Source organism: Suncus etruscus, chromosome 14 (genome assembly GCF_024139225.1).
Source record: "Suncus etruscus isolate mSunEtr1 chromosome 14, mSunEtr1.pri.cur, whole genome shotgun sequence".
NCBI classification, from domain to species: Eukaryota; Metazoa; Chordata; class Mammalia; order Eulipotyphla; family Soricidae; genus Suncus; species Suncus etruscus.
Window position 1 is genome coordinate 32,555,570 of NC_064861.1, and position 26,183 is coordinate 32,581,752.

Sequence of the window (26,183 nt, forward strand, 5' to 3'; positions counted from 1 at the left end):
AGCCAGGAGCAACTTCTGAGCACATAGCCAGGAGTAACCCCTGAGCGTTACCGGGTGTGGCCCAAAAACCAAAAACCAAAAACAAACAAAAAAAAGGTTTTTCCTAAGGTGAGGATATTTTATTGTTATATATGCTGATTATAATGATTATCAAAAGATAAAATTTAACACCTGGAAAGAGAAGGGGACCTTAGGGATATCATCCAAGAGAGCTGGAGAGTTAGGGTCCAAGTAAAATTCACTTTAGAACTGAGTACAATCAGGTTCTGTCTTTGCCTGAAGAGAACAAGCTAAAGGAAGGAGTTTATATAATTGGGGAGATTGGTAGATTTTCCAGTGTTATTTTGGAGCATACTAAAGATTTTGGTTGCATTTACATATACTATCTGTGTTTTGAACAGTGCCTGGCCATGTTCTAGGTGCTGCATGTATAGCACCAAATCAATCATTTTTATTTTTATGAAAGGGCTAGGACCAGAGTGATATTATAGTAGTATAGCAGTTGTGATGCTTACCTTGCACACAGCTACCAGGTTCTGTCCCCGGCATCCCATTGGTACCCTGAGCACTGCCAGGAGTAACACCTGAGCATTGCCGGGTCTGACCCCTAAACAAAATATAAATATTAAAAGGGGCCACCTGCATGGTATTTAGCCCAGCAGTATGACCCTGATTGTTTGGTGTGTATGCTTGACGATTCTTTATAGAGGGACTAGATCAAATTCAGGATCTTGCATGTGCCAGGCATGTAACACTGAACCATTTAGATACTACCCATACTCCAAGATTGGTATTTAGGGTTCACTATGTTAACTCAAATATCTATGGCACTTTCCATTTTTTTTCTATTGAAAAAGAATTGTAGAACTGGAGAGATAGTCTGTGGGCTGGAGCACATGTTTTGCATGAAGAAAGATCTTGGGTTAGATCTTAAGCACTGCATGGTCCCTCAAGCACTAAGCTGGGAATAGACTGAGCTCCTGCCCCAATTTGAAAATAAATAGAAATATTGGTAAGTAAAGAAGCAATTACCATAGAACATGTCAGTACTTGAAATAGTTCCTGGTAAGGAGTTGATAAAAAAATGTTTGATGATTGAATTTAACTAGTATGCTTAAGTAGTTATGTTCAGATTTTTGGTGTTTCTGAAACAGTTGTTTTGTTTCTTTTTTTCTTTTCTTTTTTCTTTTTTGTTTGTGGCTATATCTGGCAGTGTTCAGGACTTATTCCTGGCTCTGTCATTCTTCGTGGGCTTGTCCTACCATAGGAGGTGTCAGGGTTTGAATATAGGTCAGCTTTGTGCAAAGCAAGTTCTGCCCTCCCCAACTATACCATCTCTCTGGCCCATTGTGGGTGTTTTGTTTTTTGGCCCACACCTGGTGGCTCTCAGGTTACTCTTGGCTCTGTGCTCAGAAATTACTTTGGGAGGCCTGGGGGTGTGTGCATTTGGAATGCAGGGAATCAAACCCCAATCAGCCAAGTGCAAAGGTAATGCCCTACCTTCTATTATTGCCCTAAACCCCATAATAAAATATTTTATTTTAATAAAAAATAAAAATAACCCCAATATATATTTAAGTTTAATCTTCATTAGACTTATCATGCACATTGAGTGTCTTTTTGGGGGGGAAATGGAGGAAATCATACCTAACTGTCCTCAGGGCTTACTTCTGGCTCTGCACTTAGGTATCACTTCTGGTAATGCTGTATTTTAATGAATAGTTGTAAAGATTAGACATGACATCATTCAGATTGAGGTTCCCCCCCCCCCCTTCGGCTACACCTGGTGATGCTCAGGGTTACTCCTGGCTATGCTCTCAGAAATGGTTCTTGGCTTGGAGGACCGTATGGGACGCTGGGGGATCGAACCATGGTCCTCCTAGGCTAACGCATGCAAGGCAGATGCCTTACTGCTTTGCGCCATTGCTCCGGCCCTCAGATTTTTTTTGGGTCACACCAGGCATTGCTCAGGGATTACTCCTGGCTCCACGCTCAGAAATCGCTCCTGGCAGGCATGGGGGACCATATGGGATGCCGGGATTCAAACCAGTGACCTTCAGTATGAAAGGCAAATGCCTTATTTCCATGCTATCTCTCCAGCCCCCAGATTTTTCTTTTTGAATCTTTATTTAAACACCTTGATTACAATCGGCCCTCAGATTGAATGTTACCTACAAGGTCCTGGGGCCGGAGAGCTAGCATGAAGGTAAGGTGTTTGCCTTGCATGCAGAAGGTTGGTGGTTTGAATCCCGGCATTCCATGTGGTTCCCCCCCCACCCCCAGCCTGCCAGAAGTGATTTCTGAGCATAGAGCCAGGAGTGACCCCCCGCAGAAAAAAAAAAAAAAGCCCTACAAGGTCCATGTTTGAATTTGCATATCACCTGTTTTTTTAGTATTTAGGTATGAGTACATTTCATGTCAGCTTATAGGGTTCATCTCTTTATAAAATAAAGCCATTAGAGGCTTTGTGAAAAATAGGAGTGGGTTTCTAAGAATAGCTCAGTGGTTTATAGCTCCTTACTTTCAGGCATAAGGTCAAAAGTTCAAACCTTGGTTCCATCATATGCACTGAATTCAAAACTGGCAGCTCTACTGTCTGATTCCTGGCGCCACAAGGAGTTACTGGCCTCATCACAGTCAGTGAACACGGCAATTAAGGGGGTGCAAACCCTGGTGAGCATTTGTGCAGGCCCAACAATTAAATAATTGCAACCCTCAGTGAACACCTGTGCCAAATGTGCAATCATTGCAGCCTGATGGACAGACCTCGCGAGCACCATAGTCAAGGATAGGGAGGGAAATGCATTTTAAGTAAAGATGACATAGGCTAATAACACATATTGAGACTCAGACTTTAGAAAGATCAACTAGAGGCCATAGTTGAATGAAGGAAACTAAATCCATTAGATGACTCTTCCTCATTAAAAAGAAAAGAAGCCCTGGAATCTGCTTTGCAGATAGAGTGCTGATCACATTTCACTTTATGAGTGTTTTTCAACAGAATCTGGTAGCATTTGGTGAAGAGAGAATTAGCTGCTTATTGAGAGTTGAGGAAAAAAGTCAAAAGTACTTAAATCTTGAGTTATTAACTGTTAGGATATTAATCTTCTAAACGTTATTTTTTAGTGGAGGAATCGTGGTTTGCAATTATAATAATTATTTGGACAGGTAATGTCACTACACCATGTCCATCACCAAAGAGATATCTCTCCACCACTATCCTTAAGCCCCTTCTTTCCCAACCAACTCGGATTTCTTGACAGAATCTGAGTTTGTTGTCATTAACCATTTTCTCATCTCTTGTTTTGTTTCTTTATATACTTCATACAAATGAGATCATCCTCTATTTGTCTTTCTGACTCACTTTGCTTAGCATGGCACCATCAAGTTCTTTTTTTTTTCTTTTTCTTTTTCTTTTTCTTTCTTTCTTTCTTCTTTTTCTTTCTTTCTTTTCTCTTTCTTTCTTTCTTTCTTTTTCTTTCTCTTTCTTTCTTTCTTTCTTCTTTTCTTTCTTTCTTTCTTTTTCTTCTTTCTTTCTTTCTTCTTTTTCTTTCTTTCTTTCTTTTCTTCTTTCTTTCTTTCTTCTCTTCTTCTTTCTTTCTTTCTTTCTTCTTTCTTTCTTTCTCTTTCTTTCTTTCTCTTCTTTTCTTTCTTTTTTCCTTTTTCTTTCTTTCTTCATCTTTCTTTCTTCTTTCTCTTCTCCTCTCTTCTCTCTCTCCTCTCCTCTCTCTCTCTCTCTTCCTTCTTTCTTTCTTTCTTTTTCTTTCTTTCTTTTTTTTTCTTTCTTTTTTTTTTTTTTTTGGTTTTTCGGGCCACACCATTTGATGCTCAGGGGTTACTCCTGGCTAAATGCTCAGAAATTGCCCCTGGCTTGGGGGGACCATATGGGATGCCGGAGGATCCAACTGCGGTCTTTCCTTGGCTAGTGCTTGCAAGGCAGAGACCTTACCTCTAGCGCTACAACGCCGGCCCCCATCAAGTTCTTTTTGAGTTGTTGGCAGAAAGCAAGATTTTATCTTTTATAGCCAAGTATGATTCCATGTGTATGTATGCAATAGTTTCTTTATCCTAACTCATCTATTGTTGGGTACTTAGGTTATTTCCAGATCTTGGCTATTGTATATAGTACTGTATATTCACTATAGTACTATAGTGAATATAGGTAAGCAAATAACCTTTTCAAATTTATGGTTTTGTGTTTGGGGTAGATGACAAAGAGTATATATACTGGATCATGTAGGAATTCTATTTCCCATTTGGGAGAGTCTTAATACGGTTTTCCATAGAGACTGGCCCATATTTCATTCCCTCTAGTAGTGAATGAGGGTTCCTTTTCACCACTTCCCTACCAGCAGTCATTGTTTTTAGCCATTCTACCCTCAGATATAAGTTGGCATAAAATGTACAAAACAGAAGTTTTGTTAGTGGAGTGTTAGTACAGTAGGTAAAGAAGGCATTTACCTTGGCTGACCCTGGATCAATCTTTCTCTGGCATCTGTCCCTGAGCACCGCCAGGTATGCCAAAAACAGAACAGAAAAGGAAGATTTCATTATATTCATACATACAACTAATTACTATATCATATTTTTTTTTTTTTTTTTTTGGTTTTTGGTTTTTGGGTCATACCCGGCGGTGCTCAGGGGTTACTCCTGGCTGTCTGCTCAGAAATAGCTCCTGGCAGGCACGGGGGACCATATGGGACACCGGGATTCGAACCAACCACCTTTGGTCCTGGATCTGCTGCTTGCAAGGCAAACGCCGATGTGCTATCTGGGCCCATCATATTCATTTTTAAAATAACTTTAACTCAAAAATTGAAGCTCCCATTCTCTTTTTATTCCTCCCAGGCCTATAAAACTACTTTTGTACTATCTATACTCTCTATCTCTATAGATGTTCCTTTTCTGGACAGTTTTCTGGAATCTTTTATGATTAGATTTTTTTCATTGAATATACTTTCAAGATTCTTGTTGGTTATAGCATATTTTAGTATTTCATTTCTTTTTGACCAAATAATACTCTTTAATACTGTGTTAATGTATATCACATTTTTATTTGTACATTCATCAGTAGTGGATATTTGATTTATATTTTGGCTATTATGAATAATGCTTCTATAGACATTAGACAGTTGTGTACACATTTTATTCTTTGTTTTGGGTTTTTTTTTGTTTGTTTTGGGTTTTGGGTCACACCTGGCAGCTCTCAGGAGTTACTCCTGGCTCTATGCTCAGAAATTGCCCCCGGCAGGCTCAGGGGACCATGTGGGATGCCAGGATTCAAACCAATGTCCTTCCACATGCAAGGCAAATGCCTTACCACTTTGCTATCTCTCTGGCCCCATTTATTCTTTGTTTTTATTTTCTTCTGTTGTGCTGGGAATCGAATCCAGACTTCAGACATGCAAGGCAAGTGCTTTATAGCTGAGCTACTTTCCCGGCCAGTTCACTATTTTTTTTTTTTCATAGTGTAGGGAGAACATCTGTTGGTGCTTGACTGGTCCCAGTCAATGCTCAGTGTTTAAAGGACCATGTGCCAGGGATTGAGACTAGGGTTCTTGCATGCCAAGTTGCACTCCAGTCCTTTGAGCTCTCTTCCTGGACTTAAGGTTACAATTTGTTTTGTTTTGTTTTTGGGTCACACTGGCCGTGCCCAGGGGTTACTCCTGGCTCTGTGCTCAGAAATAGTCCCTGGCAGACACAGGGGACCATATGGGATGCCAGGATTCGAACCATCATTGGCCCTGGATTGGCCACTTGCAAGGCAAATACTCTACCGCTGTGCTATCTCTCTGGCCCTTTGATTTTTATTTTTGAGCCACACCCAATGGTGCTTAAGGGGCTACTCTTGGCATGGTGCTACTCAGAGATTTTCAGGGTAACTGCGATGTCAGGGATTAACTCCAGCAAGCAAAGCATGTGTGCCAGTCCTTTGAGCTATCTCTCCTTACCTCTACTTTTTTTTCCTCCTTTAAAACAGCAGAAGCTTTTTTTGGGGGGTGGTTTTGGGTCACACCCGACAGAGCTCAGGGGTTACTCCTGGCTTTATGCTCAGAAATTGCTCCAGGCAGGCTGGGGGACCATATGGGATGCCAGGATTCGAACCACTGTCCTGCATGCAAGGCAAACACCTTACTTACCTCCTTGCTATTTCTCCGGCCCAGAAGCATATTTTTAGATCATTGTTTGGATTCTTTTTAACAGAGAGTTCTATTATTAAAGATAGTTCTTTTTTACAGATAGTTCTATTATTAAAGATGCTTATCTTTCTTTAGATTTTTTAAAGGGATTTTTTTTTTTTTTTTGGTTTTTGGGCCACACCCGGTAACGCTCAGGGGTTACTCCTGGCTATGTGCTCAGAAGTTGCTCCTGGCTTGGGGGACCATATGGGACACCGGGGGGACGAACCGTGGTCCGTCCAAGGCTAGCGCAGGCAAGGCAGGCACCTTACCTTTAGCGCCACCGCCCGGCCCCAGATTTTTTAAAGGGATGTTAATGTATTTTTTAGTGAAACATACTAGGTACTACAGACCTTAACCAAGAAAGAGAGGTTATGCATAAAAAAACAGCAGTTAAAAAAATCACATAATATCTGCAGACCCCATTTAGGGCCCGGAGAGATAGCACAGTGGGGTTTGCCTTGCAAGCAGCCGATCCAGGACCAAAGGTGGTTGTTTCGAATCCCGGTATCCCATAGGGTCCCCCATGCCTGCCAGGAGCTATTTCTGAGCAGACAGCCAGGAGTAACCCCTGAGCACCGCTGGGTGTGACCCAACAACAAAAAAACAAACAAAAAAAAATCACAAAAACTGGGAAAGCCCTGTTTCAAAACTTTTTGGCTTTCTTCAGCATTGTCCATCTGTTTATAGAGAAGTACATGGCAGATGCTAATTGTAAGATGCTGAAGTTAGAGGAGTGAAATGATTGGGAGTAACCATGTAAGGGTTCTGGTCCACAAATATTCTATACTTTTAGTATAAGTAAATTGTACAGTTAATTTCATACCAGTATTAGATTTGGGATATTATCATTTTGAAAACAAAACAAAACAACTTTGTTTTGTGGTTTTTATTTTATGCTGTGAAGGATCAGATACTGGACTTCAGATTTACAAGTCTAGAACTCAAGTCTCAAGCTACATCCGCAATGCTGTTCTGGACTTTTAGGGAAATATCTGGCAGTGTTCAATGGTTACTCCTGGCATTGTGCTTAGTGATTGTTTCCAATGATGCTTGGAGGACCAGTTCAGTGTTGGGGATCTAGCCCATGCCTCCCATCTACAAACCATATGCTTTGCTCCTTTGAGCTGTCTTCCTGGCTCCAGGACATACATCTCTTAAAACCAAGAATCTGAAATTCTTTTTTTTTTTTTTAATCTGAAATTCTAACAAGAGAGAAAGTAGAGAAGTTAAGGTGGTTGCCTTGTATGTGTCTGATTTCAGTTTGTATTCCCAGCACCACATATGGTCCTGAAGCATTGTCAGGAGTTTCTCCTAAGCACAAAGTCAGGAATAACCCATATTAGCACTGGTAGGTGTGGATAATTTTCACCTCTCTCTCAAAAGAGTCAAATTAAAATCACCTGCATTTTCAGTGTTTTAAATTAGGAAATGAGTAGCATGGAATCTGGTAAAGAAATGAATGATAGAGGTCATCAGTAAGTTTGATTCTAATATGTTTTTCTTTTCGTTTTGTTTTTTGGGCCACACCGGTGGCACTCAGGTGTTACTCCTGGCAGGCTCAGGGGACCATATGGGATGCCGGGAATCGAACCCGGGTCTATCCGGGTTGTCCTTGTGCAAGGCAAATGACCTACAGCTGTGCTATTGCTCTGTCCCCTGATTATATTTAAGTGTTGCAAAGTCCATTATTAACCACAAATTACTGAGTCAAAGACCATTAAATTATTTTGGATTAGGGTTGTTTTGTTTTAAGGGGGGGTGGCTCACCAGGCAGTGCTTGGGTTTTACTTCTGGTCACTTCTGGGATACTTCAGAGATCACTCCTGGAGGTGTTCAGAGAACCATATGGGATGCTGAGCATCAAACCTGGGTCTGCCCTGCAGAAGGCAAGTGTCCTGTCCACTGTACTATTACTATAGCTTCATCATTAAATTCTGTTGATTTTTCTTTTATTCACTTTTAGGAATTCAACCAGATCTTTCATTGAACTAACTGGAATCCAATAGTTAAGTCTGGAACACTTTTAGTAATTGTTCTAATGTCAGTATGTCATTTTCTGTCCCTTTTTCTTAGGACTCTCAGCAGTCCAGTTTCGGCTCTGGAGAACAAAGTGAGTATTACTTTTAACTCTTTGTTGTCAGATTAAGTTGACATGAGCATTCCATTCTCATCATATCTCTTATTGCCTCAGTAATTATTTGCCTGTCTTATCCCAGTTTTATGATTAAGATAAATGTTGGGTTGAATTGACCTTGGTATACTTAAAAATGAAGAATTACATATTGTAGATATCAAGGTAAATAATTTTTATTAGGTATTTGAACTAATTGGTCAGAATTAATAAGTTCAGTGTGTTGGCTACCTACCTCATAAATCTACGAGCTGTTCTGTCTTTCCTTCTCCTTCATGAAGGTACTTGGGCTTATGATGCTAAAATTATATGTAGGAAAAAAATTAAATTTTATGTAGGAAGAGGTCATCGTAGCTGACCATGAAACCCTATCAGTAACAGCAAATAGTAAAGCACAGTGCCTAAAGGAATAAACTAAATAAGCTGCCTACCATAGATGCAGGCTGGGGGCAGTCAGGAAACTGGGGACATTAATAGAAGGAAGTGTACTTTGGTGAAGGGATTGATGTTGGAACATTGTGCACCTCAAAGTTAATTATAATTAACTTCATAAATCATAGCACTTCAGTAAAAAGTAAATAAAATACACATACTAAACAAAACCTATTTTTTTTCTAAGATTTTTTTTTTGGTGATAGTTACATCTTATTTTGGCTTTTTAAAAATGTTGGTTTTTTTGTTGTTGTTTTTACTTTTTTTTATTTATTTAAACACCTTGATTACATACATGATTGCGTTTGGGTTTCAGTCATAAAAGGAACACCACCCATCACCAGTGCAACATTCCCATCACCCATGTCCCAAATCTCCCTCCTCCCCACCCGACCCCTGCCTGTACTCTAAACAGGCTCTGCATTTCCCTCATACATTCTCAATATTAGGACAGTTCAAAATGTAGTTATTTCTCTAACTAAACTCATCACTCTTTGTGGTGAGCTTCTTGAGGTGAGCTGGAACTTCCAGCTCTTTTCTCTTTTGTGTCTGAAATTTATTATTGCAAGAATGTCTTTCATTTTTCTAAGATTTTTTTTTTCGGGCCACACCCGTTTGATGCTCAGGGATTACTCCTAGCTAAGCGCTCAGAAATTGCCCCTGGCTTGGGGGGACCATATGGGATGCCGGGGATCGAACTGCGGTCCTTTTCTTGGCTAGCGCTTGCAAGGCAGACACCTTACCTCTAGCGCCACCTCGCCAGCCCCTTTCTAAGATTTTTATAAGGAATTTTTTTCCTAAGACATATATTTCTTAGATCTGCCTAGACTCTGTAAGGTAAAAGGGACCCAACCATTGTTGATAAATCGAACAGTATAGCTAGTATTTCCTCTTGAAATCTTTTTTGTTGTTGTTATTATTATTATTATTATTATTATTATTATTATTTTAAAGTGTTATTATTTTTTATTGTGTTTTTGGGCCACACTTGGTAAAGCTCAGGAGTTACTCCTGGCTTCTGTACTCAGGACTTAATCCTGGCTGTACTCGGAAGAGGAACAGATGAGTTTCAGAGATAAATGTGATTTGGCTGTGCGCAAGGCAACAGAAACTCCTTTTCCGCTGTACTGTTGCTCCAGTATTTTTTAAAATCTTCTTTCAGACTTTTTTGTTTTGGGGCCACACCCAGCTGTGCATAGAGGTTATTTCTGGCTCTGCACTCAGAAATCACTCCTGGCAAGGTGCTGAGGTGGTGGTGGAGAGAACCATATAGGATACCAGAGATTAAACCTGGATCAGCTAGCTGTATGCAAGGCAAATGCCATACCCACTACGTTATCATTCCAGTGTATTCTCTTTTCAGAGTTGAGTTTTCCTTCTCCTTTACAAAAATTAATTATTTAAACACTGGTTACAGGTTTGCTCATAATAGAGTTGAGCTTGTTTTCACAGATACAGCCATGCGATACAACACCCATCACCATATACATATTTCTCACCAGTGTCCCAGTTTCTTTCCTGCTCTCCCCCCTAGGTCTGGGCTCTCTCTCCTCTCCTCTCCTCTCCTCTCCTCTCCTCTCCTCTCCTCTCCTCTCCTCTCCTCTCCTCTCCTCTCCTCTCCTCTCCTCTCCTCTCCTCTCCTCTCCTCTCCTCTCCTCTCCTCTCCTCTCCTCTCCTCTCCTCTCTCTCCTCTCCTCTCCTCTCCTCTCCTCTCCTCTCCTCTCCTCCCTCTCCTCTCCTCTCTCCTCTCCTCTCCTCCCTCTCCTCTCCTCTCCTCTCCTCTCCTCTCCTCTCTCTCCTCTCCTCTCCTCTCCTCTCCTCTCCTCTCCTCTCCTCTCCTCTCCTCTCCCTCCCCCCCTCCCCTCCCCACCCCTCCCCTCCCCTCCCCCCCCCCCTCCCCCCCCCTCCCCTCCCCTCCCCTCCCCTCCCCTCCCCTCCCCTCCCCCCCCCCCCCTCCCCTCCCCCCCCCTCCCCTCCCCTCCCCTCCCCTCCCCTCCCCCCCCTCCCCTCCCCTCCCCTCCCCTCCCCCCCTCCCCTCCTCTCTCCTCTCCTCCTCTCCTCTCCTCTCCTTTTTCCCCCTCTTCTTTTTCTCCTTCCCCCCCTCTCCTCTCTTCCCCTCTCCACCCCAGGGGTTTCAAACCTATCACTTTGTTTCCTTTCAGCACCCAATTCTTGTCCTGAGTGGTCATGTTTTTTCTTCCACTTGTTTTTTTATTTATTTTTTTTATTGGAAAACTGATGAGCTTCAGTTTGCAATACAGAACAATGGTGGTAAAACAGTTTTTTATTTATAATAACTTTATTTAAAAATCTTGATTAAAATATGATGGTGATTAGGTTTCAGTCATGTAAAGAACACCCCCCATTTCCAGTTCAACATTCCCACCCCAATGTCCCAAATCTCCCTCCATCCCACCCCACCCCCACCTGTACTTCAGACAGGCTTTCCAGTTCCCTCATTCATTCACATGATATGGTAGTTCTCTGTGTAGTTATTTTTTTAATATAATTTTTATTTTGATCATATTGACTTACATATTGTTGACAATATTATTTTAGGCACATATTTACATAAAATCAAGGGGGATTCCCATCACCAAATTGTTCTCCCTACATTTCCATTTTTGTCCTCCCTCCCATTTCCTCTTCCCTCACCCCCAGGGCGGCTAGAATATGTGGTCTCTTCTGTATCTGAGCTACTACTTAGTAGGCTTCCACTTGTTTTTACTCTTTCTCTGGGTCTCTTCCTAAAGTTAACTGTTAACAAATACCATCAAAAGTATATTCTCTTTTATCTATTTTTTTACTTATGTTCGCTTTTTCGTGTGTGTGTGTATGTGTGTGTGTGTGTGTGTGTGTGTGTGTGTGTGTGTGCGCGTGCGCGCGCGCGCCACACCTTGTAACACTTGGTTACTCCTGGCTATGTGCTCAGAAATCACCCCTGGCTTTGAGGTGCCATATGGGACACTGGGGATCAAACCGGGCTCTGTCCTAGGTCAGCCATGTGCAAGGCAAATGCCCTACTGCTATGGTATCTTTCCAGCCCCTGGTGTTCTGTTCCTTGATTTTCATTGATATTTCGGAGGGAGCATTTCTCGCCATGCGTAGGAACCATTTTTAGAAATGCTCTATAATTAAAATTGCCACCGAACCCAATGTTCTCACATGCAGACTTGTGCTGTGAACTGTCTCCCTGGCCCTTAATTTATTTATAATGATTTTTATGGCTGTATAAAGCTTTCATTGTTTTTTTAACATTAAATTGTATAAAGTCTCGTATTTATCTCCATAAATGGACATTTGTTTTCATTATTTTTATTATATACCATACTGTAAGCATCTCTGTATTTATGCACTTCAGAGATAGCTTGCAAGGAAAATGTACTTGTTATACAGTCATGGGGATAAGTGCATTTATAGTATTGGCAGTAATGGATGAACTTATGTCTTATCAATAGTCTTTGTTTTCCCAGTGTCTCAGATTCTGAAATATCACCCATTTGATGGACGAAAACTTAAAACCTGTTTTGATTTATATATATTGGGGATATTGAAGTTTTCTAGTTATGATTAGTCATATTTCAGTTGCTTATTTCTGCATTTTGTTTTGTTCTAGAAAGATACAATCCTTCTAAAACTTCAAATGGACACCAGTCTAAATCGTAAGTTATTTTTTTAACTGTTTAACTTTTTTTTTAATTTTTATTTTGATCATAGTGGCTTTACATATCTTTCACATTAGTATTTTAGGTACATATTAACATTGAGTCAGGGGAATACCCACCACCAAATTTGTCCTCCCCCCTTCCCCGTTCCCTTTCTGGAACCCATACCCCCCACCATCACCCCCCGGGCTGCTAGAGTAGGAGGTCCCCTCTTTGTCTAGCTTACTATCAGTGATCATACATCTGTTTGGTCCTGGTGCCCTCCCTTGTTTCTCCCTCTATTTGAGAGGCTAACCTAGATAAATCGAGTTATGTGGTTTTGTTTGAGGGAAAGAAAAGTAATAGAATGGGGTAAAGATTAAGCAAAAAAGAAAATAATAATAATAATAATAATAATATGCTGAAAATGGGCGGAGTCCTTCTAGTGGCTATCAGCCTCAGTTTGAGAGAGGACTTGAAAAAGGTAATTGAGGGCCCAGAGAGAAGATAGCACAGCAGCGTTTGCCTTGCAAGCAGCCGATCCAGGACCAAAGGTGGTTGGTTCGAATCCTGGTGTCCCATATGGTCCCCCGTGCCTGCTAGGACCTATTTCTGAGCAGACAGCCACGAGTAACCCCTGAGCGCCTCTGGGTGTGGCCCAAAAACCACAAAAAAAAAAAAAAAAAAAGAAAGAAAAAAGAAAAAGAAAAAGGTAATTGAAACACCATAACAATACAAAAATAAATGTCAAATTAAATATCCAGTGAGCCCTACAACAATAAAGAGAAACACCACACAATAGTCTCGGTTCTGAATTCAAATCATGCTGGAGTGCAAAAAGAAAGAGAAAGATAAGATAAAATAAAATAAAATAAAATAAAAAGGGAGACATCAGCTTCAATATCTATACCAGAATAAGGACATCAAAAAAAGCAATCAATCAATAAATATATATGTGGGAAAATGATTATTTTGTGCTCCCCCTCCCCCCATAGGCACAGTAACTATTGAGGATATTATAGAGGGAATTTCCTTGGCTTAGGAGATACAAGGTTTCTCCATCCCTGAAGTATACTGTCATGGAATTAACTGGTTTGGTTTGCTAAATGTCTGTATATTTAGAGCAAAATCTTTTAAGACCTGGGGTAGGCAAACTTTTATGTAAAGGGCCAGGTAGTAAAAGGTCTCAGGGTTTACTGTCCCAATAACTCAGCCCTGCCCCAAAGCATACAAGAATCACAAGTCATGATTTTAACTTTACTAATACATTTTTCTTTTTGCTGGTGCTCAGTGTGTCACTCGAGTATTCTGAGGACCATGTGGAGCTTGGGAGCTAACCCAGATATCTCTCCTCCTTCCCCCCAGTGGGCAAAATTGTCGTTATATAAGAGGATATTCAAAAAGAGTTAATAGATGTTAAGGGATTACATCTAAGATATACAAAGGAGGTATACATGTCCCTTTTATGTTTTAGAAATAGTCACAGGGGGAGGGTGTTGTTTCCGGGACATCACTTTGGTCTGTGATTTGGCCATCTGGAGTCTGTAAACAGCTCCCAGCACTCCCATATCAGGAAATGTCTTTGAGGGGGTGTCTCGGAAACTGATTATGGTAGCAAGCACAGGTCCCCAGTGAAGGATGTTGGAGGATAAGAGTTCGTAGATAATAAAATTGATAGGAAGAGAGTATTGGTTTCTTCTCAGGCTGAGAGTCTATTTTTTAATTTTGGGAGCTGACTGGTAGTTAGCTTGAGAGAGGATATTAATCTGCTTCATAAGGAGCGAAGATCTGAGGGTAAAAATGGTTATATATGGGGTAATAGACAGTGGGTGTGAGAGTAAAGAACTAGAAATGAGCCTGTAGGTGGTGAGCCAATGGGGGAAGGGAATAATACAACATAGACATTCTGTATATTGTAAACATAGATGAACACCTATGATATCCTATTTAACTATTTATACTTACTGTATAACACAAAGTGGATTACACTATATGATATCCTATAAATCTATATAAATTTTACGCATGGGAGCAATAGCATTCGTGTGGTTTGAGAATGGGGATTATTGGGAAGGGAAGTTCGCCAGGCACCACCCCAATACATGCTTCTGGTGCAGGGTATGGGATGGGGAGGCCTGGGGTCCCCTCAAAATGCTTGCCGGGGCCCACGTGGCTGGCACCCCAGGCAGGCGGTCCAGGGTAGTAACCCTGTAATTCAAATATCTTTCTGGACCTTCAATAAAGCTTTCTTTACATGGCCAAAACAATAGTTCAGTGTGGAGGGCCAACCCAGATTTGATCCTCCGTATTCCATGTGGTCCCCTGAACCCTGCTAGGGTTGATACACAAGTGCAGAGCCAGGAGTAACTCCTGATTATCTCTAGATTTGTGTACCCATTTCTCTTCCTGGCCCTTGAAATAAAAATAACACTTTCTGGTTTTGTTTTTGTTTGGTTTTGGATCACATCTGACTCTGTACTCAGAAATCACTCCTAGCAGGCTTGGAGGGACCATATGGGATGCTGGACCCCAGGTTGACTGCATGCAAGGCAAATGCCCTACCACTGTGCTATTGCTCTGGCCCCAAAAATAAAACTTTATTTACGGAATATGTAATGGTTTGAGTTTAACATCTGGTCAATAGTTTGCTTACCCTGAAAATCAGGTTTTTCCTCCTCATATTTATACTTCATTATGCTTATACCACATCATATACATACTGATTTGTTTGGGAGCCACACTTAGTAGTGCTCAGGGTTTATTCCTGACTCTGTGCTCAAGGATCACTTGTAGAAGTGACTTGGAAAACCATATAGGGTGCCAGAGATTGAACCTAGGTCGATCACTCTGGGCCTTCTGTGTTGATTTTGGGGCAACTTCTAGCTTAGTGTTCAGGAATCACTCATGCAGGCTTAGGGGACCATTTGGGGTGCTGAGGATTAAATTCAGACTAGCCTTGTGTTCTTAGTGCTTATTTATTTTTCTCCTCCCCCTGCTTATTTATTTTTAATAAAGAAGATATTAAAGATGTGATTCTTTTTTTATGTTGTTTTTTTTTGGGGGGGGGCGTCACATCTGGCGGCATTCAGGGGTTACTCCTGGCAGGCTCGGGAAACCATATGGGATGCCAGGATTTGAACCACCATCCTTCTGCATTCAAGGCAAACGGTTGCCTTACCTTCATGCTATCTCTCTAGCCCCACCTTTTTTTTTTTTCTTTTTTTTTTTTTTTTTTTTGGGTTTTTGATTTTTGATTTATGGGCCACACCTGGTGACGCTCAGGGGTTACTCCTGGCTATGTGGTCAGAAATCGCTCCTGGCTTGGGAGACCATATGGGATGCCAAACCGAGGTCTGTCCTGGATCAGCTGCATGCAAGGCAAGTGCCCTACCGCTGCACTACTTTTCTGGCACCTGGGGGCCAGAGAGCTAGCAAAACGTATGGTGTTTGCCTTGTACACAGCCAATTCAGGACGTACAGTGTTTCGAATCCTGGCATTCCCATATGTTTCCCCAAGCCTTCCAGGAGCGATTTCTGAACTCAGAACCAGGAGTAACCCCTGAGAGCCAATGGGTGTGACCCAAAACAAAAACAAACAAAAAGATGTGATTCTTCTCATAACCCTTTATTTAACCACTAAATGTAGAATATTAAGATAGCATTGTTTTATTTTTGTTTTTGTTTATAGGCCTCATCCAGGGGTGCTCAGGACTTCTGGCTCTGTACTCAGGAATTACTCCTGGTGTGGGGCTCAGGAGATGATATAGGGTGCAGGTACTGGAACTTGTGTTGGCCAATGCAAGGCAAGCATCCTACCTGCTGTACCATCCCTCCAGCTCAAAGCAACGTAGTTTGTCTTTATATTTACCTGCTTTGTAAGGCAGAAATGAATAATATATATACACTATATATTATTATCAAACTGTAATAGAGTGTAATGCTTCAAATTATATCAGGGTCCAGTTTTAAGGAATTTCTAAGACCCCAAATTAGAAACAAAGATACTGATTCTAATAATCTTGTAACTGCTTTTTAGCTAAGTAGAGGGAGAGAGACCTGAGATAGAAAATATAGGAGGGTTATTTTCTTGAATGTTCTGAAAATTTATCTTCCAGCTTTCACAGTGCCTTTGAGATGATTTAACAAAAAAAAATTTATTTTTGGTTTTTGAGTCACACTGGCTGCGTTCAGGGATTACTCCTGGCTCTATGCTCAGAAATCACTCCTGGCAAGCTCGGGGGACTATATGGGATACCAGGATTCGAACCACAGACCTTCTGCATGCAAGGCAAACACCTTACCTCCATGCTATCTCTCCGGCCCCCGATTTAACAAAATTTTTTAAAAAGTTATTTAAAATCACCATGAATCACAGAATTACAGAGCTGTTTATGATCGAGTTTGAGGCATATTGTTCCATCACCAAGCCCTCCACCAGTGTCCCTAGTTAGCACCCCCACCCTACCCTACCCCACCTGCTTTTATGGCAGGGCTCTATCTTCTCCCTTATGTAATATACTATTAGCAGTAGGGCATTATGCATGTCACTACCTCCTTTCTGCACCTAGTCCTGATTAAGAGTGACCGAAACTTCCCTCTCATTGCCATGATACTTTCCACGATCTAGCCCACCACCTCTTCCTCCTCCTCCAGTTGGCAAGTTTTCTTTTAAGGATCAGTTCCCTGCTCTTTACTTCCATTGTCTTCAGGTGTTAGTTATTCCTGGTCTAGCCCGTTAAGTTCGCCCTAATTCCTTTTATATTTAAATAAATAACGACTTTATATTTACAGTTCAGCAATTTACTAGTTATGTCTATTGCTTTATTATTCTAAAGACATTTTCATGTATAAAGTAGAAAACTTATTCTGGGTCTGTTTTATAATTTCTGGAAATTGCACCTTACTAATAATTGCAAATGGCAATGATTTTTTTTAAATGCAGAGATAAATACAAGAAGTTTCCCCTCACTGCTGAGGAATCAGATTTTATTACTATTCATCATATATATTCACATGCAAGGAACTGACACGAATCCTCCACTTTGGTTGTGGAAAAAGTAAAACATCCAAGACCTTTAGCAATTTTGAACACATTTTCTCTGTGTAAACAGGCTGATTAGCTACTTTTTTTGGAGTATACAAGCTGAAGAGCATTTTAGAGTTCCTACATGTCTTTTTGATATCAATCATAGAGATATGCAAGAAGTTCTTGTCTAAAAGAAACCGCACCCCCATCCCATCTGACTTTATTGGGTCAGTTTTAAAACACTTCTTACAATCCTATATTGTTCAGTTTCTAGATGATCTTTCTTTCTTTCTTTCTTTCTTTCTTTCTTTCTTTCTTTCTTTCTTTCTTTCTTTCTTTCTTTCTTTCTTTCTTTCTTTCTTTCTTTCTTTCTTTCTTTCTCTTTCTTCTTTCTTTCTTTCTTTCTTCTTCTTTTCTTCTCTTTCTTTCTTTCTTTCTTTCTTTCTTCTTTTCTTTCTTTCTTTCTTTCTTTCTTTCTCTCTCTCTTCTCTCTCTCTCTCTCTTCTCTCTCTTTCTTTCTTCTTTCTTTCTTTCTTTCTTTCTTTCTTTTCTTCTCTTCTTCTTTCTCTCTCTCTCTCCCTCCCTCCCTCCCTCCCCCTCCCTCCTCCCTCTCCTTCCTTCCTTCCTTCCTTCCTTCCTTCCTTCCTTCCTTCCTTCCTTCCTTCCTTCCTTCCTTCCTTCCTTCCTTCCTTCCTTCCTTCCTTCCTTTCTTCTTTCTTTTCTTTTTTGGTTTTTGGGTTACACTTAGCAGCAATCAGGGATTACTCCTGGCTCTGTGCTCAGAAATTGCTCCTGGCAGGCAGGGAGACCATATTGGATTTAAACCACCATCATCTGCATGCAAGGCCAACACCCTTCTCATTGTGCTATCTCTCTGGCCTCAACATTGTATTTATTTTCCCATGCCTAAAGACAGGAAAACGTTTTTTGTAGCTTTTGTTGTTGTTGTTGTTGTTGTTTCTGTTTTTTGTTTTTGTTTTTGGTGTTTGGGCTATAACCCAGTGGTGCTCAGGGGTTACTCCTGACTCTTCATTTCAGGGGATGCAGGAGAATTGATTGAACATGGGTTGGCCATATGCAAGGCAAAACTTGGCCACTCTGGCCCAATTACTTATATTTTCTTTTTAACTTTATGGCCTACAGGAAAATTCATACTTATTTAAAAAATTAGCTCTAGGAACTATTCATTTATGGATCTTTTTAGTCAGAGAATTTGGACTTTATTCTTAATTCATGCATTGTAATTTCTATGGTATGGGCAAGGTTCTATTTGCGGGGGGTGCACACCTACTAGTGTTCAGTGATTACTCCTGACTGCACCCAGGAATCATTCCTGGGAGTACTTGGGACCATATGGGATGCAAGGGATTGAACCCAAGTCAGTAGTGTGCATGGCAAACTACTGTTTTGACTACTACTGTTAGAACTCTCCAGCCCCTCACCAAGGTACTTCTTTTTTTCTTTTTTTGGGGCCACACCTGACTTGTGCTCACATCTGATTCCTGGCTCTTCACTCAGTGATTACTTCTAGTAGGGGCTTAGGGAAGCATATGGGGTGTCAGGGAATGAACTCCGGTTGGCCTTATGCCCTGGAGGTCACTTTTTAAATCATGGTTTATGTGCCTCTGTGCTCTAATTTTCATAAATTAGTTGGCAACAGTTGTACAAGTCTCTCTTCATTGAGGACGTCAAGAAACAGAATTGCTGATGCTTTCGATTTTATTTTTCTTCTTTATAGGAGCTTTATACATAGTGGACTGTTGGGTATGAGTATGACAATTTATAACAAATGAATTTGTGTGTATGTAACTATAGAAAATGAGAACAGAAATGTGGCTAAGAGCTTGCAGAAGATGACTTTTTAAGTAGGAAAAAAATATTAGTCTTTCAGTTATGGAAAAAAATTCAAGCTTGTGTCATTAAGTTCTTAACTTTTACTTTCTTTTTTTTTTTTTTTTTTTTTTTTTTTTTGTTTTTGGGCCACACCCGGCGGTGCTCAGGAGTGACTCTTGGCTGTCTGCTCAGAAATAGCTCCTGGCAGGCATGGGGGACCATATGGGACACCGGGATTCGAACCAACCACCTTTGGTCCTGGATCGGCTGCTTGCAAGGCAAACGCCACTGTGCTATATCTCCGGGCCCAACTTTTACTTTCTTTATGAACCAAACCAGACCTACTGGTTTGACAGAATATGATTTATTAATTTTTTTCTTTGTTTTTTATTACATTTTTGGCAACCAAAGTGATTACTTCTAGAATTATTTTAGATATTTAATACTCATATGCCATAATAAACTTCAAAAATTAATAATTCTTTTTGCCTTTTCCCTCTAGTATGTTAAAAGATGACTTAAAACTAAGCAGCAGTGAAGACAGTGATGGGGAACAGGTGTGTCTACCACTATGATTTTGTCAGTTTTATACAGTATTTGTTTTCAATGTCTTATGAAAATCATAACTAACATACGTTTGTAATTAGTTATTTAAAATCTTTTCTGCTTTCTGATAGAGGAATGTTAAAATTTTTATACTGTTTTTAAATCTTGATGTTTTTCTTATTAAAAGTAGTGATTTTTCCTTTCTATTTATATGAAAACCTATGAAGCATATGGTTTTTGATAAGAATGCTACAAAAGCCTTTTATTTTATCTTGGCATTTCAGTTACTCTTAAGGTAAATACCGTTTTTCATAAGTATTACGTAAACTTTATGTGCACATTATAGAAGCTAGTTTTTCAATTAAGAATTCAGCTTTTGTTCATATTAAGTAGGGAGGGCTTATATTCACACTTTTCCTCTAATGTTTCAATTTTAGGATTGTGATAAGACAATGCCACGGAGTACACCAGGGAGGTGAGCTTTCTTTAATTTATTTGAGATGATGTGCAAGTCTGATAATACAGTGATACAATATTGTGATGGTTATACAGCTCTATAAATGAAAATCATTAAATTGTATGCTTAAAATGAATCAATTCTTTTATTATTTATTTATTTGCTTGCTACATCTGGCTGTGTTCAAGGCTTACTCCTGGCTCTGCTCAGGGCTCTTTCCTGATGGGGCTGAGGAAACTATAGGTAGCACAGTGGATCAAACCTGGATAGGCTGTATGCAAGTCAAGTGCCTTACCCTTAGTATTATTCCTTTGACCCCTAGTGAATTCTTTTGTTTGTTTGGTTTTTTTTTTGTTCTTTAAGTTTTTTTTTTTTTTTTTGAGGGGGGTTCACACCCGGTAGTGCTCAGGGATTACTCTTGGCTCTGTGCTCAGAAATCACTCCTGGCAGGCTCGGGGACCATATGGGATGCCAGGATTCGAACCACTGTCCTTCTGCATGCAAGACAAATACCCCACCTCCATGCTATCTCTCCGGCCCCTTTTTTTTAAGTTTTTATGTCATATTCAGTGGTCTTTATTGCTTACTTTTGGCTCTGCTTTTGGAGAATCACTCTTGGCAGGCTTGGGACTGAATCTGGGTTAGTGGCATTGCAAGGCAAGCACCCTAACCTGCTGTACAATTGGTCTAGCCCCAGTGAATTCTTATGATATAAAATTATACCTCAGTAAAACTTAAGAAAAGTTAAGGTTACCAACAACATCAGAAACTTACAAAGACATTTTTTCTTGGTTGGTTGGTTGGTTTTGGTTTTTGCACCACTCGCAGCAGTGCTCAGAGGTTATTTCTGGCTCTGCACTCAGAAATTACTCCTAGCAGTCTTGGTGGACAATACAGGATGCTGGGTATTGAACCCAGACCAGCCACATGCCAGGCAAACATCCGACCCACTCTGCTATTGCTTCAGCTTCTATGAAGAAGTATTTTTGAAGGAATGGGTAGGCAGAGCAATAGTACAGCAGGTAGGGTGCTTGCCTTGTAGATACCTCAGCATGATCTGAGTCCAGTCAGAAGTATGCTCTGAGCATCACATGGTATGGCTCAAAAATCAAAAAGTAGAAAGGAATCAAAAGTAGAAAGGTTTAATTTTTTGTTTTGTTTTGTTGGGGGTGGGGGAAAAAGAAGTCTTTAGTTTTCTGTGTGTGTGTGTGTACGTACATACTCCTGACTTAAACATTTTAATTAAAATTGGTTGTTAGAGGGCCCAGAGAGATAGCACAGCGGCGTTTGCCTTGCAAGCAGCTGATCCAGGACCAAAGGTGGTTGGTTCGAATCCCGGTGTCCCATATGGTCCCCCGTGCCTGCCAGGAGCTATTTCTGAGCAGACAGCCAGGAGGAACCCCTGAGCATCGCCGGGTGTGGCCCAAAAACAAAAACAAAAAAATGGTTGTTAGATTTAGTGTTGTCATTGTCAAAATACTTTTTGTTCATTTGTATGTTTTTATCTTTCAGTAATTCTGAACCTTCACACCATAATAGTGAAGGAGCAGACAACTCCAGAGATGATTCTAGCAGTCACAGTGGATCTGAAAGCAGTTCTGGTTCGGACTCAGAGAGTGAAAGTAGTTCTAGTGACAGTGAAGCAAACGAACCATCCCAGAGCGCATCTCCTGAGGTGAGAGAAAGGCTTGGGGTCACTCACTAGAAGAAAACCTAGATATTTCCGTTTTCTTGATATTTGAACAAACTCTTGGTTTATATTGAAAATTACTTGAGGGGGCAGTGGAAGAGGTGGGGCCCCCCAAAAAAATATTACTTGAGATTATATTTCACATCACTAAAAGTGTTGACTATTTTTGTGTACTTAACTATGGATAGAATCTTAATGCAGCATAATTTTATAGAACATTGATAAAATGTATTAAAATATATCCTATGGTCATTTAGAATTTTGCTTTTGAAATTGGCAGGGATATTTAATATTTAAAGACCACAGATAAAACTCGGCAAAACTCAACATATTTTCCTATTCATTTCATTAGAACTTATGGATAAGTTTTAGCCCATTTTTTTCCTTCGGTCATAATTGAAAAACAAATACCTTTATATAATTAGTTTTGTTTTGTTTTGTTTTTTTCTACTCAGTAAAGGAGGAGAAATGTTCACAGGTTAAAAAAAAGCATTTTTTTTTTTCAGCCTGAACCACCACCAACAAACAAATGGCAACTTGATAATTGGTTGAATAAAGTGAATCCACATAAAGTGTCACCAGCTTCTTCTGTAGACAGTAATATCCCATCATCTCAAGGCTATAAAAAGGAAGGCCGAGAACAGAGCACTGGAAATAGCTACCCTGATCCAGGTGGACCTAAAGAAACTAGTTCTACTACTCCCGGACGGGACTCCAAAACTGTCCAGAAGGGATCAGAAAGTGGGCGCGGGAGGCAAAAGTCTCCTGCACAAAGTGACAGCACAACACAAAGGAGAACTGTAGGCAAAAAACAACCCAAAAAGACTGAGAAAGCAACTGCTGAAGAGCCCCGAGGTAGCCTGAAGATTGAGAGTGAGACTCCCGTAGACATGGCTGCCAGCATGCCCTCCAGCAGACACAAAGCCGCCACCAAAGGCTCCAGGAAACCCAACATAAAAAAGGAGTCCAAATCATCCCCTCGACCTTCAGCAGAGAAGAAGAAGTACAAGTCAACAAGTAAATCTTCCCAGAAATCACGGGAAATCATAGAAACAGATACCTCATCCTCGGATTCAGATGAAAGCGAGAGCCTTCCTCCTTCCTCGCAAACTCCCAAGTACCTTGAGAGTAATAGGACTCCTGTTAAACCCTCCTCCGTGGAGGAAGAAGATAGCTTTTTTCGACAACGAATGTTCTCTCCTATGGAAGAGAAGGAACTCCTTTCACCCCTCAGTGAGCCTGATGACAGGTATCCACTCATTGTGAAGATTGACCTGAACCTCTTGACTAGAATACCAGGAAAGCCTTACAAAGAAACGGAACCACCCAAGGGTGAAAAGAAAAATGTGCCAGAAAAGCACACAAGAGATGCTCAGAAACAAGCCTCAGAAAAAGTTTCCAACAAAGGCAAGAGGAAACATAAGGTTTGTAAAGTGATTTTTGTTTTAAGCGTCAGAATTTGCAATGCTCTGGAGATCTCAGGAAACAAAGAAAAATTAGTCAGTTAAGTCATAATAGCTATCAGGGAAAATGAGTTCTGGGGTACAGGCCCAGATAAGGCTATAGAGAAAATAGTCCTGACGTACACTGGCCTCTGCCTGGCTGCCTTTGCAAAGGAAAATTGTGAAGTGAAGGTAGTAGCAGTTCTTTTCTGAATGTGTGCTGCCCAAGTAGAGGGCATGAGAATGAATAGGAGATTGAACACCAGCCTTCAGGACATTCTTAAATTTTGGATTTAAGAGTTTTTCATTGGGGCCGGAGAGATAGCATGGAGGTAATGCGTTTGCCTTTCATGCAGAAGATCATCAGTTCAAATCTGGCTTCCAATATGGTCCCCCGTGCCTGCCAGGAGCAATTTCTGAGCATCGAGCAAGGAGTTTCCCCTGAGCATTGCCGGGTGTGACCCAAACCCCCCCCACACACACACACACCCTGGGTGTGACCCAAAAACCACACACACACACACAAAAGAGTTTTTCCAGGAGCAATTTCTGAGCATCAAGCAAGGTGTTTCCCCTGAGCATTGCCGGGTGTGACCCAAAAACCACACACACACACACACACACACACACACACACACACACACACACACACACACACACACACACACACACACACACACACACCTGGTGTGACACACACACAGAAGAGTTTTTCATTGAGATCTAGACTCTCCAGGTTGTCACAATCCCTAGCACTCTTGGACCTAGTCACACTTTGTAGATTACTAGTTATAGGTTTAAAAGGGAACTCACCAGAGGCCAGATAAGTATGTAGTGGGTTTGTCCCCCCGGCTTTCCTTACAGTACTCTGAGCCCAACCAGGAGTAATGCCTGAGTGCAGAATTTGGAATAATCCCTGTGCATTACTGGGTGTGGCCCAAACTGAAAGAAAGGAAGTTTAATGAACTCACCAAGTGTGACATGTCTTACAAATTGAATTAATTCACTGCTTAATTAAAGCACTGATGTTTGTGGCCCAAAAATAAAAGCAAACAAACAAAAAAATCTGGTCTTATCCCTAAATACTTTCAAGATTATACTGGATGATCTTGGCAGTTTTATTTGTTATTTTTGTCATACCTGACTGTGCTCACATCTTATTCCTGCCCTGTGCTCCAAGATTATTCCTGGTGGGTTTGGGGGATAATATGGGATGTTGGGAAGGGACCAAATTCGGGTAAGCCCATCAAACTATCCACTATACAATTGCTCTGGCTTCAAAGCTTGGCACATTCCTATGGTTAGCTTTTTTAAATGCGGGCATATGAAAAATTGAGGTCAGCAGCATGTATGTATTTGAAGTCTAAGGTAAAAGTTGAACTTTTTAGTTCTAAAGAGGACATTTTAGTTGAAAATAAATTTTAAAAAATGTTCTGTCATTTCCCATGATACATATTTATATATATGAATATGATTTTAAGATATTCTCAATTTTAAATGTGACTCTTAATTTCAAATTAAATACATTAATCTTAAGTACCTTAAACATGAACAGCTTCACAGATTTGGATTTATTGCAGATTTCTCATTCTGGGCCTCTAATAGTCCCCTGGCTTTCCGGGGAAATATCCATGCCAGATCATGCCAGAATAAGCTGTGGCCCTTGCTACGGGGGAGCAGGAGAGATAGTACAGTGGTAGGGTGTTTGCCTTAGACGCAGAAGGATGGTGGTTCGAATCCTGGCATCCCATATGGCCCCCTGAGCCTGCCAGGAGCGATTTCTGAGCTTAGAGTCAGGTGTGACCCAAAAAACCTAAAAATAAAATAAAAAATAAAAAAAATGGGGGCTGAAGCGTTGGCGCAAGTCATACGGCATTTGCCTTACTCATCCTAACTTAGGATGGACTGCGGCTTGATCCCCCGGTGTCCCATATGGTCCCCCAAGCCAGGAGCAGTTTCTGAGCTCAGAATCATGAGAATCACCGGATGTGGCCCAAAAACAAATAAACAAAAAGAATATAACATAGGGTCAGGGCCAGAGGGATAGCACAGTGGTAGGACGTTTGCCTTGCACAAGGCAGACCCAGAATGGACATGAGTTTGATCCCTAGCATCATATATGATTCCCTGAGCCTGCCAGGAGTGACTTCTGAGCTCAGCTAGGAGTAACCTGGAGTGCCACCGAGTGCGGTCCCAAAATAACTACAACTACAACAGAGACTGACATAGGGGCTGAGAAAATTGCTAAAAGGTCTGGACTAAGGGCTGAAGCAATAGCACAGCAGTAGGGAGTTGGCCTTGCACATGGGTGTAACCCAAAAACCAAAAAAAAAAAAGTCTAGACTAAATACTTGGCACCCCCATACAACACAGCTTCCAAATGGGAATGACATCAGGACCCCAACACTACTGAGCCTAAGTAATATCACGTTATTAAATTCCATGGAAAGGGGCCAGAGAGATATAGCATGGAGGTAGGGCATTTGCCTTTCATGCAGAAGGGTGGTAGTTCGAATCCCGACATCCCTTATGGTCCCCCCGAGCATGCCAAGAGCGATTTCTGAGCATAGAGACAGGAGTAACCCCTGAGCGTTGCTGGGTGTGACCCCCAAAAAATCCAAAAATAAATAAATAAAATTCCATGGGAAAATGTAAATTGGCCTGGAAAGGTAACAGCAATAATAAATGGGCTGAAACTTTCATTCAGCGAACATTTCCCCCCAAAATCATTAGACTTAACTAAAAAGAATAATAAAAGTGTTAGTGAAGATGTGGAGGAACCTAGGAAGAATATTGAGTT

General features: G+C 40.8%; 1 protein-coding gene across 1 annotated transcript in view; it reads left to right on the top strand.

Moving 5' to 3' along the window:
* The window catches only part of AFF4 (ALF transcription elongation factor 4), a 95,774-nt gene that overhangs the window by 51,615 nt on the left and 17,976 nt on the right, over nucleotides 1-26,183 (top strand). The window contains exons 7-12 of the mRNA XM_049786819.1: nucleotides 8,256-8,292; nucleotides 12,362-12,407; nucleotides 19,751-19,805; nucleotides 20,232-20,269; nucleotides 21,764-21,926; nucleotides 22,448-23,365. Coding sequence (XP_049642776.1) covers nucleotides 8,256-8,292; nucleotides 12,362-12,407; nucleotides 19,751-19,805; nucleotides 20,232-20,269; nucleotides 21,764-21,926; nucleotides 22,448-23,365 — 1,257 coding nt within the window. The remainder of the gene's footprint in view (nucleotides 1-8,255; nucleotides 8,293-12,361; nucleotides 12,408-19,750; nucleotides 19,806-20,231; nucleotides 20,270-21,763; nucleotides 21,927-22,447; nucleotides 23,366-26,183) is intronic.